This window comes from Vanacampus margaritifer, chromosome 6 (genome assembly GCF_051991255.1).
Source record: "Vanacampus margaritifer isolate UIUO_Vmar chromosome 6, RoL_Vmar_1.0, whole genome shotgun sequence".
In the NCBI taxonomy this organism is placed as follows: Eukaryota; Metazoa; Chordata; class Actinopteri; order Syngnathiformes; family Syngnathidae; genus Vanacampus; species Vanacampus margaritifer.
This window is the reverse complement of record NC_135437.1, coordinates 7,372,086-7,384,612: the sequence shown is the minus strand read 5'-3', so window position 1 is coordinate 7,384,612 and position 12,527 is coordinate 7,372,086. Positions and strand designations below refer to the sequence as shown.

Sequence of the window (12,527 nt, the reverse complement as noted above, 5' to 3'; positions counted from 1 at the left end):
ACACAGACACCACATGAGGAAAGGCAAGTGACCAGAAACGAGAGGAGTCAGACTTTTCACAATAAAACAGGAAATGACAAGACAAGGGGAAAACACAAGGAAAACATGACAGGGAGTAAACAAGACTGAAAATAAACATGACAGGTTTTTTGGAACAATAAAACTGAAAACAATTGATTCTCGAAAGATATCAAAGCGTTTTCAGATGCCATTATCCTCTGTTTGAAATGTAATTAAATGGGAGTCATCAGGGAGTTTAAGAAATAATTGGAAATTCTTGTTATTGTTGTTATAAAACACACAACAAACCTGCCAAATGAACCCTTAGTTGGGATGTATTGGTGTTGAGGCAATAGGCACTGCCCCCCACCCCCACCCACAAGGCCCAACGTAGCGGCTGCGTTTTTATAACATTTCAAAAGTTGATTTTTTTCAATCATTATTTTTTTTAAAGGTTTTTCTATATTCTGGTTTTAGAGGGTTAATTTGTCCCTCCCCTGTCTTTGAATGACGTGAGTGCCTTCTGTCTGTTTAGCTTATTATCAACAACACTGAACCATTGGACAGAAGTTTAACCGGTTTCTTTTGGTCTTTAGGCCTTGCATAAGCAACATTGCACTGCTTAGATGTTTTGGGGACTGAAGCACATACAGTATTTAGCATTTAGCCGAGTGGAGATTAACAGGTTTGACCTTTAGTTGGTTTAATTATTTCTTTAGTTTTGAAAATACTAATATGCATGTAATAGTGATGATATGCCTGCATAATGAAAGGAAAAAAACAATTATTTTCAGTCACAAGCTCAATACCTTTTTAATAATGAGTAAAAAAATAAAAAAAAATAAGGATTTACAGTATGTGGAATATGGATTCTGCAGTTCATCAAAAAAAAAGATGAATGTTTGCTGATGGTAAAAAAAAAAAAGGCATATACAAAATATTTTAAACAGGATTCAACTTTTCAGTACACTCAGGATCCACGCTCAATTTGACGTCCTTGTTTTTTCTTCCTCTGGACCGTGTGGTCACTTGTTTCCTCGTCTGTATGTTTTTCATCCTCTTCATTACGATCGCAGCAACAACCAGTCCAACCACCACTATCACCATTGCTACCGCTACAATGACAAACTCAGAAGTACTGGAGGATTTTCCTGCCAAAATCAATTTGTTTTCCTGTTTAAGTATGCACTTTGGCGTTTGATACCAGTATTGTCCATCACCGTATTCAGTGTTTTCATCCTCATAGTCATCTACGTAATCGTAGTCAAAGTCTGCCGAGTCTGTTTCTCCTAAAGCAACACACCAGTAAACGACTCCGTCTTTCATGTCAACGTTCGAGAGCGTCAGTGAAAATTTTCCTTCCGACAGAGACATCCTGCCTCTCAGATCCTCCGGGACTTCTATCGTCTCATCACTGGAGTCGAGGATGAGCTTGTTGTTGCCTGCTGAGTCTTGGCGGAACCAAAGCACCCTCTTGGGATCCTCTTGGTTGATGTCACATTCCAGCAAGACCTTAGCCCCTTCAGTACACACTTTTTCTTCGGGTTGACTTCGCGGACAAAGCGATAGCGAGTACTGCAGGTCAAGTGTCGCCGCGACGCACGAGTACTCACCGCTGTGTTCGTCGGAAACAACAGGAATCACCAGTGAGTAGTCTTTGTCCTTGTCTGAAATGTACATCTGATTGTCCCTCACGTTGCTAACATTTAAGTTCCCCAGTGGCGTCTCCCATAGCTGGTTATCACTTTCAAAGGGACATATCATTTCCACTTTGTCCCCCACTGAGGCAAATATGGTTCTCCTCTCACTGTGGACAGGTTGGTACATATTCTGAGAACTGCGACACTCAATCCCATCCATCACCACACAGTAAAACTGCTGTCTTTGCTTCATCAAGGTGTTGTCCAGCAGGAGCAATGTCCCATTGTCTTTGACCATCACAGCACCCTGCAGCTCACTCGCCAGCGGCTCTAGCGACACGCTAGTATCTAAAAAAAGCTGGAATCTGTTTGACTGCTGTATGTCGTAATACCAGCGCACAGACATTCCCTCCGTGACTCTGCAAGTGCTGTTGCACCGCAGTTCAGTCTGGCCACCTCTTTCATCCGCAATCACCTTTTGGGCTTCCATCTCATCATCGCACACGACAAGCAGCTGTGAGTGGTGAGCGACTCGCGTATGGTTCTGCCAGCACTCCCTCCTGTAAATCCCAGAGTCCAAGTGCGTGAGCTGACGGATCTGCAGCCCGAGCAGGTGGTTGTGATTGTTGATGTGGATGCGACCCCGCAGGTGGGCAGGAGGGGCGAAGGGCTCACTGGGTTCTGAAGAGTTGCCAAGCAGCTGGTCCCCCTCTGGCCCACTTTTAAAAACCACGATGTAGTCCACTCCGAAACAATAGCCCAACTCGATGGTGCCGTCAACTACTCTGATCGCAGGCTCTGGATCCTCACCGTGCACCTGTTGGAGGAGGAACAAAGTCGAAATCTGGAGAAATGCAAAGAGACTCATGTTGCTTCACACGCTGTGTTGGACACAGAATGATATTTGTGGCGACATTCAACTTCCTATAAATATTCAACTACAGTAGAGTTGTTACTTAAGTCCCGCCTTCGGAGAAAATGATCTATTTCCTCCTCTTCAACATTCTTCCCCGACAGTGTGGCATCGGACATACCTGCTGTACATAAATACAAATGCTGGAATGCAGGAAGAAAAAGACAACAACAAAACACACCTTATAAACATTTAGTGGGAAAATCTGAAGCAACAATTTCAAATGTTCCAGGCCTAGAATGACCTTAATGCAATACTTTAATGCAGACTAAAATATGAATACATTTTACAGTCAAGTAAACTTTTTCATTATTAGCTGTTAATATTCTGCTTTTGAACTGTGGCATCTCAAGTCATGTTCAATTTAGCAGAAAGAAGAAGTCGTCTCTTCTTTTGTCAAGTACAACCTTGAAAAACAGGTTCAACCAAATGAGTTGTTGCGGTGCCACTTTTGGGAAAGTTTTGTACTATCAAACAACACCGAGTACAGATTATTATTCATGTTGCACAGTGAATGGCATTTATTTTCCATGTTGTTCATATTGTGACGTATGACGTACTTACAACTACTTGTGAAAAACAAAAACAAACCTTTTCTTGCAAGTCCTTTGTACATTGAAAACCAGAATATTGCTCTCCTATGACATTGGATCTTAACCTTGTTGAAGGTATTGAACACCACCAGTTTCCTATGCACATTCACTGAACCCTTCTTTATCGAAAAATAAAAAAAATCTATATTTTTTTCAAATTCAAGACAGGTATAGGGTTTTCTAGTGAACAAAATGAAGAGGGGGAGTAGCCTTTTCGTTGAATATGGCTCACTTCACCTTGGATTCAGAAAGCGTTGTGTTCCCCATCTCCAAGCAGCTCGGAAGTGTTCCTTTCGTTTTGCTAGCTGGCTCGATATGCTGGACTAGAATTGCTAAACTTAGCATAGCAAATGATGCAGTTAGGATGCTGACCCCCATGACTCAACTCAACTCTATATTTAGACAGCACTTTAAAACAACCACCGCTGTTTTCTTAAGATGGAGCCCAGGGGCAGCAGATACAATGAAAACAGCAGAGGCCCCATACTTGAACCCTGTGGAACACCATACATTCAGTTAGTGAATTCATATTGCACATATTTGTCTGACCACTTTCTCTTTTGCTTGACAGTTAGTATGAAATGATTAAAAATTAAAATAACAAAGACATCACATGACATACAGTCACGCGCAGTGAGCTCTAGGTTTGGGTAGGCAGGCAGTCGCAAATTGAGACGCACACACCAATTTCAAATTTGTGTGTTGGCAGGTTGAGCGTATAACGTATCCTAGGGTGACCATATTTTCGTTTCCAAAAAGAAGACACACAGCCCTGACCTCGAGATACTTGATACTCAGATACAAGATGCCATACATTCAAACTATTTTAACATATGCCTCCTCTGCATGGCTAGAAAATAAAACAAAAAAACATTACTCTCTTTTGAAGTCTTACATTTTTTGCTACGCAATCTTTTTATTTTATTTTATTTTTTTACTTTGAGCGGGGTTCGTACCCAGCTCAACACTTGCCACTCAGCTAAAGTTCTGGGCCACCGTCACAGCCAGTGCGCGGTCTGCCAACCACAGTAAACGTTGCAGTGCGCTGCCTCCCATTTGCCACACAACGAAAAACGGACAATTTCAAACCTGCCCGGAAAGAATGTAATAAAGTGAATATCTCCCTGTAAAACAGCCTAATTCCTCACAAAATCAAGCTAGCAATAGCAATAGCAATACCAAAGACCATGTAAAGTGAAACAGACAGTTAATCGAAGCACATCCACAAAGCCAATCTTTCCTTTTGCACCATTCTTTGTGAAAAGGACAAATAATTCTTTGTGCCTTACTTTGCTGAAGATCCGGTAGCTAAGGCATTGGTCTCCCATCCTTCAAAAGATGGCGTTTTTCCTCAAAAGAAAGGTGTGAAAATAGTTTTATATTCAACAGAGTGGCGTCATCTTATCGCTTTTCTGTGCACTAAGTGTGTTTTGAATTCACAAATGCACTGTGCGAACATACATTCGCATAGGTATAATCCAGCGACGTAAAAAGGCTGCGTAGCAATCTGCCTATTTGCGTAAAGGACTTTTCTACTGGGAAACTGACTACGCATGCGCGAACACACATCACTACACAGACAGGGCTGGGAAAAACACAGCAGCCGTTGTGCCTTCAGGAGGATAGACAAAGTAATGAGTCATTTTTAATTGAGTTATGAAAATCACCAAATGGTGTCACTTACCTATAGGTAGTGTAGACTTTCTGAAATGAAGGAAACAATTAAAATAACTAGAAAAAACTAAACGGTTTCAACTTTCATTTCCGCCTGAGTAGGCCGTGCCTACCTTGCCTATCCTGACCGCACGTCACTGACGACATACCATCAAAACAGTCACCTGTCGACTTACGGAGCGCACCAATTTCCTTGCAGCACAGATAGGCCCAGCAAGATGCAGCGTGATCACCTGCAGCCAATGATGGCCAAGCGGGGCGTGTCATCATGAGTTTGGTGTGTGGTAACTTCTGCCAAACCCTTGAGACTGACTCGCCGAATTCCTAAGGTTTGATCGAACCAATGTTAACCAAGGTTACAGGTCTGTAATACAGCACTTTTATTTTCTCCATCAGAGGATATAAAGTTATTTTTACAATTATTATTAAGGGTTAAGCATCTTTGTTTAGGGTAGCACAGTCCCCCAGTGGCTTGCATGTCTGCCTCACAGTTGAAAGGTTCTGGGTTTGATTTCAGCTAAGGCCCTCCTGTGTGGTTACTGTATCTTCTCACTTAGCCTGTGTGGCTATTCTTTGTGTTCGGAAACATGCATGTTGTGTTCATTGAAAACTCAAAATTGCCCTGCGGGCTCAGTGTGACTGTGAATGGTTGTGCCCTGTGACTGACGGGCGACCAGCCCAGGCTGTACCTTTGGGATAAGCTCCAACTCATGCGCAACACTAATGAGGACAAGCGGTATAGAAAATGGATGGATAGATTTCCTTCTATAGTACTGTTTGTGTTTTAAACTACAGTGCTTTTCCAAGCAGAGCAAGAGAAGCATTTCAGAAGTGAAGGCTAGATTGTGATTATGTGACTTTGTTGAAAGCCTGCACAGCGGCAATGAATCTGTTGACAGGTTGACTACAAATGGGACGAGAGAGGATAACACTGTTTACAGGCCCTCATGTCGCTTCATATAAGAAAGTTGTTTCGCATGATTAATACCCAGTGAATAATTAGTACAAATCAACTACAGAACATCTTGCATTTGCTTGTGATTGTATTAAAATGGCACATCAGCAGCCAACTCGGGCCTCTGAAGATATTAAGCATTTAAAAAATAAAAAAAGCACTGACCTGTTTTCCTTCCAGGTACTTCATCTGTTTACTTGTATATAATGAAGTCAGCTTCCCACTAAGAAGCTGCTCCCGTGCTGCTGGGGGAACAGCTTGCCGAGCTGGTGATCAGGCATCATGATCAAGCACCAACTGTGAGAAAACTCTACATGTGCTCCCATCAATTCAACTCAGGGCTGATTACCCAGAGTGTATTCATGGCCACTCATGCTTCAGGCGCACCAACTGCTGTTTGAGATATACACATTTTTGCCAACATTATTCTACTGTTTATATAAGGGCTTTAGTCAAAGAATGGGAAGTTGGAGGAGAAGAAATAAATGGGCCACTGCTGCCTCTAACACAGATGAACCACAACGCATTAAGAACTAATCCCAGATAATACAGCAGTGAGAATATATCTATCTATCTATCTATCTATCTATCTATCTATCTATCTATCTATCTATCTATCTATCTATCTATCTATCTATCTATCTATCTATCTATCTATCTATCTATCTATCTATCTATCTATCTATCTATCTATCTATCTATCTATCTATCTATCTATCTATCTATCTATCTATCAGCAGACAAGTCTAGGTCAAAATTTAGCAGTAATAAATTTAATGATAATGCATATATTTGTGGAGACTGGGGTCAAGTTGCATTTTACAATTTTAAAAACGTGCAGAATTTCTACATGTTAAAGATTAGATTGCTCTATGCACCAAGCTCAGCTGTCACCAATCGCTAACAAATGCAATTATGTCATCTAGTGGCAAAAAAATGACCTCAACACAAATCAATATCACACTCGTTTTTTTACAGTACAGTACATCATTTTCATTTTAACTCAATTTTCTGAATTATTATGAAATTACTGTATCAATGACTAAAAGATGCAGTCATATTTATATTTGCTTAACATTTTCTCCCACTTTTGTGTTAACAAGAGTATGAAAACTTAAAACATAATTTATTGTACATTTTATTATACATTTAGAACAGATAAACAGGCAATTGCTAGGGGCCTCCCTAAACATCTCATAAAAACTGATGAACAAAGTTTAGCTTGATTTAAACTTTAACATTTTAAAGCAATTATTATTGTTGTTTTAGTCTAAATCCACACACTTCAAAACATATCACAATGCTTAATATCTCGTGATTGTTTTGTGTGCCAGCTTTTCTTTTCAGGCAATGGAATATTCCAGACTTGATTCAGGAAGACAATAGCAATAACAAATTGTCTGGGTGGTTGTGAGGAAAATGAAGGCTGCTATCCCTGTGGAGCGGAGAAGGTGGGAGGAAGACAAAGCGTTTTTATTTTTTTATCCAAACTTCCAATGGTTTAATCCTTTTCCCTTCCGGACACCGAAAGTACCTAACTTAAAACAGCAAAATGCAGTCACTCTTGAAGTTATAGTAGCACATCACTGCTGTTAGTGTCAGCTGAAGATGCAGCAGAACTGACATTTCATTTCATCACAACGATTGAGTATTAAAGCAATGGAAACTATATTAAATGTTGATTAAAGTTCTTATCAATTTCAGTAAAAGCATTGAGATGATTTACTTGTTAAATAAAAATCATCAATAAGGACTTGAAGAACTTCATATTGCTCAGCGAATAGTACAATTTTCTTCAATTTTTGAGTCATTAATATTTCAAATCTTTGCAATACATGCATGTCGAGGCACCCATGAGTGCGTTTGCTTTGAGCCCTCAAATGAATCGGCTACACCCTTGACTAAATGGTCACAATTGAGCTGGAGCTGAATTTGGAAGAGGAAGGACACACCCCAGCCAATCGCATTGGACAAAACAACCACTAACACTCACATTTACACCTAAGGACTGTGCTACATGCCACGGATTGTTTTTGTTTTTTTCCACGTGTAGCCGCATAAATAGTAGTGGCCTGTAGTTGTCGCTGTTGAATATGAAAGAAAGGGGGAGGGATACAATTTTAAACGTAGAAGAAGAGGTTGTTCCATAACCAAACGTCATATCCGCTAACCGCAGCTGAAGGTAACGCTCACTCTGCCTACCTTTTACATTTTCATTATTTTACATAGGCAAACACCAATTTTGCATTGACTATTGCAGCTTTTTTTTTTGATTGCTCTTGTGTTTTTCATACTAAGCTCTAAACTCCGTGTGCAAATAATAAATACATAAATGGCGTTTCGGCTGTAGCTTATTGATCGTGTGCAAATACTAAAATAATTTGAATATTATTATTATTAATAATAATAATAATAAAGGCAGTTTTGAATGTCGCCTCGTAAAGAAAATGGGATGAGACGGATCCAACCTGACGAAATAGGGGGCCGTCATGTCACAATAATGTTCTCATGAGGCTGACACCAGCTAAACGTATTACTGATTTATCAAATCTACGTTTTCCCATAATGTAGAACAGTCCAACCATTTAAAAAGGAAGAAATTTAAAAATAATAATGGACGAATAAATACGTACATGTTAAAAAAAATCCTCTCGCGATATAGGCTATACAAAATAAAAAATAACAAAAAGTTTGTTTTCCCCCCCACAACTAAATAGGCGATATGTATGGTTACACACATAAAAACTGAAATTTAAACAAAAATACATTGATTTCAGTATTTACTGTACATGGAAATCATTCGGTCTGAACAATGATCAGATTTATTTATAATTATTATATATATTTTTCCAGTAGTGTTTTTTTTTAAATCATAGATTTAATAAGTGCGTGTGATCAATTTTCTAGTTACCTGGTAGAATAATTGCAATTTTTAATTCGAAAGTGTTGCTGAATATTCTCTGGCATTTCATTATTAAGCATTGAAAGAGATTTTTTTAATTTAAGTTGAACGATCAATATCTAGAATTTCAAAGTTTCTATTTATTGAATGAATGAGTTTTGTGTTAGTAGCTGTCTACCTTAGAAATGATTCTAATTGTGTTGTTTTGAATTGTAAATATTTTCTGCAAGTTTGTATATGTTACCCTAAATTTCAGACGGATAGGGATGGAAGAAGCTACTGTACAACATTTTAAGTGTGTCTTGATTAAGATGATTCATGGTGCAATACTTACCTATAGTTTTAGTTTTTGAAAGTTTTGAGTTGACTAGGGCTGCAACTAATGATTGTTTCAATACTTGATAAATCTGTTAATACGTTTGTCGATTAATTAATGAATTAGACATTATTTCAAACTGACATTGCAGAAAATGCAATAATTATTAATGTCATGTATATGTTAACATTAAAAGCAGATATTTGCAAATGTTATTTTTTTATGCAGTACCCTGAGCCTTTTTTAGTTTTCTTTTATTTAATATCGCCAACATCCTCATACTATTGTGACAATTATTGTATAGTGATGATCATATTGTATCGTGACCTCTCTGAATTTGAGCATTTCCTATGTATTTGGATATCAGTAACATAGAGAAGAAATAATTTGGACCCAATATAAACCCTTGCGAAACACCACATTCTATTGGTAAACTATTGGAATTAATGTTACGTATTTATATGTTATGAGACCGGGTATAATTCAGTTGTTTGCTAGTCATCTTATTACATAATGTTCCTTTTTTTTTTTTTTTAAATAATAAAAAATTGTAGTTTTTTTATACAAAATATAATTATTTACTGCATTGAGGAAATTTTTAAGTTCAATAAATATTACTGCTGTTATTAATCTTTTTTTGTTTTGTTATGTTATTGATTATTTCTCCTGGCCACTCAAAACTGAATATCCCTATATAACTATATCCCTAGAATGATGTAATGTTTGTCAAGGGGTGACAAAGGCATAATTAGCATCTCTCTACAGTTTCGTCTTCTCCTTCATAGGTGATCAGCATAAGGCGTTACTCGCATTAATGTTGCGCCTCATCACCGCATCACTGTGCCTTCGGTGCCACCGTGTGACGACATCTTTACCTTCAAACTTCAGACCGTGTGGGACACTCAGCTCAGCAGAGAACCAACAGACTGTGGAGGCTCTCTATGACCTCTCTGTGGACATCCAAAAGGTGAGAAAGCTGAAAGGCTGGGTCCTGCATCAGAATCCGGCCTACACAAAGGAGATTGCGGATTTATTGAAGGACCTGGGGGCCTCGGGGACCATCATTTCTCAGATCTTAACCGTTTACCCTGAAGCTGTGCTCTGCAATCCAGCCCAAGCACTTGCACAGAAAGAGCTCTGGATGTCAGTGTGTCCCAACCAGAAAGAGCTAGTTGGTATCATCGATAAATTCCCAGCCTCCTTCTTCACCTCCTCAAGTCACCATGACAACCAGCGCCAAAACATCACATACCTTCACAGCTTAAACCTCAACAAGCGAATGATCACCAAGCTCATGGCCAGCGCTCCGCAGAGCTTCAGCCGTCCAGTAGAGCAGAACAAGGACATGGTCTGCACCCTCCAGCAGACTTACCAGGACCTCGGCGGCGACGAGGCCAATATGAAGATCTGGCTTCAGAAGCTGCTGAGCCAGAACCCTTTTGTGCTCCTCAAACCGCCACATGTACTGAGGCAGAACATGCTCTTCCTGCAAGACCGAGGGTTCAGCACAGCAGAGCTCCTCTACCTCCTCTCCAAACTGAAGGCCTTTGTTATTGAGATGAACCCGGACAGCATGCGCCGCACCCTGAACTACTCCCAGGGCACATTGGGGTGCTCCGAGGCAGAACTGCGAGGCATCGTCATCAGCTGTCCGGCGTTACTTTACTACCCTGAAGATATTCTGGCTGAGCGCTTCCAGGGGCTCCTCAGCGCCGGGATCAGCATGCACCAAATTACGCAAACGCCAACTGTGCTGGAACTGACAACGCAAATAGTGAATCATCGCATACAGAGACTGAAGTCACATGGTTATGACGTAAGGACTGCTAGTCTGGACGTTCTTAATGGTACTAAGAAGGACTTTGAGATGAGCTATGGGAAACTCCAGCTACGCAGAGAGAGACCTCTTTTTAACCCTGTTGCTCCTTTAAAAGTGGATAACTGATTTGAATTTAACAGACACTTGATTAGGTACAATCAAATGGAATCCAATGTCAAAGATTCCACCTTATAGCTGCCTTTAAACACCGTCAGAAAGGTTTTGCAGTTCTGGAGTTGGATGAGAGAAAATAAAAAAAGAATAACGTATTTTCCGGACTATTAATTGGTCTGGTGTATAAGTCGCACAAGGCCACAAATGCATAATTAGGTATAAAAAAACATACATAAGTTGCACTGGAGTATAAGTCGCATTAAGTTTATATAGTATATGACAGTATAAGTCTAGAGTGCCCTCTGGTGGCTGTCTGTGAAATTATATCCCCCACCTTCTCACCACCCGGTATATATGTTTCATGTATAAGTCGCTCTGGAGTATAAATCGCAGGAATAGCCAACCTATGAAGAAAAGTGTGACCTATAGTCCGAAAAATACTTTAATCTAAAACCTTGTTTAACTAATTCACTGCCATTGACGGCTATAGACATCATAAGTTCATTTTAACTATTTCTATTAGTTTAATTTTTTTCCCCGCTTTTGTTAACAAGAATATGAAAACCTAGAATTTTTTTTGTACATTTAGAGCAGATATAACATTTGTGATTAATCGTGAGTTAACTAGTGAAGGCATGCGATTAATTATGATAAAAAAAAATGTTATTGCCTGACACCCCTAATTTAAAAAAATATTTTCTTTAAAAAATATATAAATTATTTTGATTATTTTTCTAATTTTTAATCTTTTTTTTTTTCCAAGAAAAGATTATTAAATATTAGGGGCGTCAGGCGATTACAATTTTTAATCGTAATTAATCGCATGACTTCACTAGTTACCTCACGATTAATCACAAATTTTATATCTGTTCTAATGCAATGAAAACATTCTAGGTTTTCATACTCTTGTTAACAAAAGTGGGAAAAATATTAAACTAATAGAAATAGTTAAAATTATTTTTTGACGTCTATAGCCGTCAATGGCAGTGAATGAGTTAATATTGTTTGCAACTTTATTATGAAAATGATGTACAGTATTTTAAACGTGAGTTAAATCAAATTCTAATGTTGTCTATGCACCTTATTTATAGCCATGAGATGTTTGCGGTTGCAAAGACTATAAGCAATTGAATTTCACCTTGAGGCATTAAAAAAAAAAAACTACAATTGAAAAAAATAATAAAAACGGTCTTAAACTGTTCCTACAAAATTTGATGTGTTAAACCTGAGATGGAGATAAGGGGGCGGATTGAGTAACTCATCGTTATCAAAAGGTGTATCAATACATTTGTCCATACAGTATGTATATCCAAGTGAATGTTTTCATGGCGCTTCACACCAAAACCCATTGTAGCCATCAGGGATGAGTGACTTTGTTGGCTGGTGAAAATTCCTGTTGGAAAAAAACAAACAACCCTCTAGTGTGTAATCCGATACTGTATACGTGTGATAAACAATGTTTGTTAAAACGCTGCTGCTGCCAAATGAGAAAAGAATTCAAACTGATCCCCTCATCGCATTAAATTTGCATATGCTGAATTATGCGTTTGTCAAGCGTATGGCCAAGCTGAAAGGAAAACAAACAAAGAATTTTATTTACA

At 38.9% G+C, this 12,527-nt stretch overlaps 2 protein-coding genes across 10 annotated transcripts; one reads left to right on the top strand and one right to left on the bottom strand.

Moving 5' to 3' along the window:
- Positions 1–784: 784 nt before the first annotated feature.
- LOC144054207 (uncharacterized) lies at positions 785–5,055 on the bottom strand. 8 transcript variants are annotated; one of them, XM_077569410.1, is made up of 4 exons: positions 4,934–5,055; positions 4,436–4,850; positions 3,384–3,640; positions 785–2,457 (listed from the first exon to the last, which is right to left on the bottom strand). In XM_077569410.1, exons 3-4 carry the CDS (start codon positions 3,522–3,524, stop codon positions 943–945), a joined length of 1,656 nt encoding a protein of 551 aa, XP_077425536.1. In that variant the 5' UTR covers positions 3,525–3,640; positions 4,436–4,850; positions 4,934–5,055; the 3' UTR covers positions 785–942. The 8 variants fall into 8 exon arrangements, 6 of the variants coding, with proteins under 6 accessions (XP_077425536.1, XP_077425535.1, XP_077425539.1 ...); XR_013294628.1 differs by adding an exon at positions 2,597–2,674 and having other exon boundaries at positions 2,309–2,457; positions 4,436–4,984; XM_077569409.1 differs by having other exon boundaries at positions 4,436–4,977.
- Positions 5,056–7,824: 2,769 nt separating this feature from the next.
- Positions 7,825–12,527, top strand: mterf2 (mitochondrial transcription termination factor 2). Of its 2 annotated transcripts, none has more exons than XM_077569449.1 (2): positions 7,825–7,957; positions 9,759–12,527. In XM_077569449.1, exon 2 carries the CDS (start codon positions 9,808–9,810, stop codon positions 10,936–10,938), a length of 1,131 nt encoding a protein of 376 aa, XP_077425575.1. In that variant the 5' UTR covers positions 7,825–7,957; positions 9,759–9,807; the 3' UTR covers positions 10,939–12,527. The 2 variants fall into 2 exon arrangements, with proteins under 2 accessions (XP_077425575.1, XP_077425576.1); XM_077569450.1 differs by having other exon boundaries at positions 7,889–7,957; positions 9,779–12,527.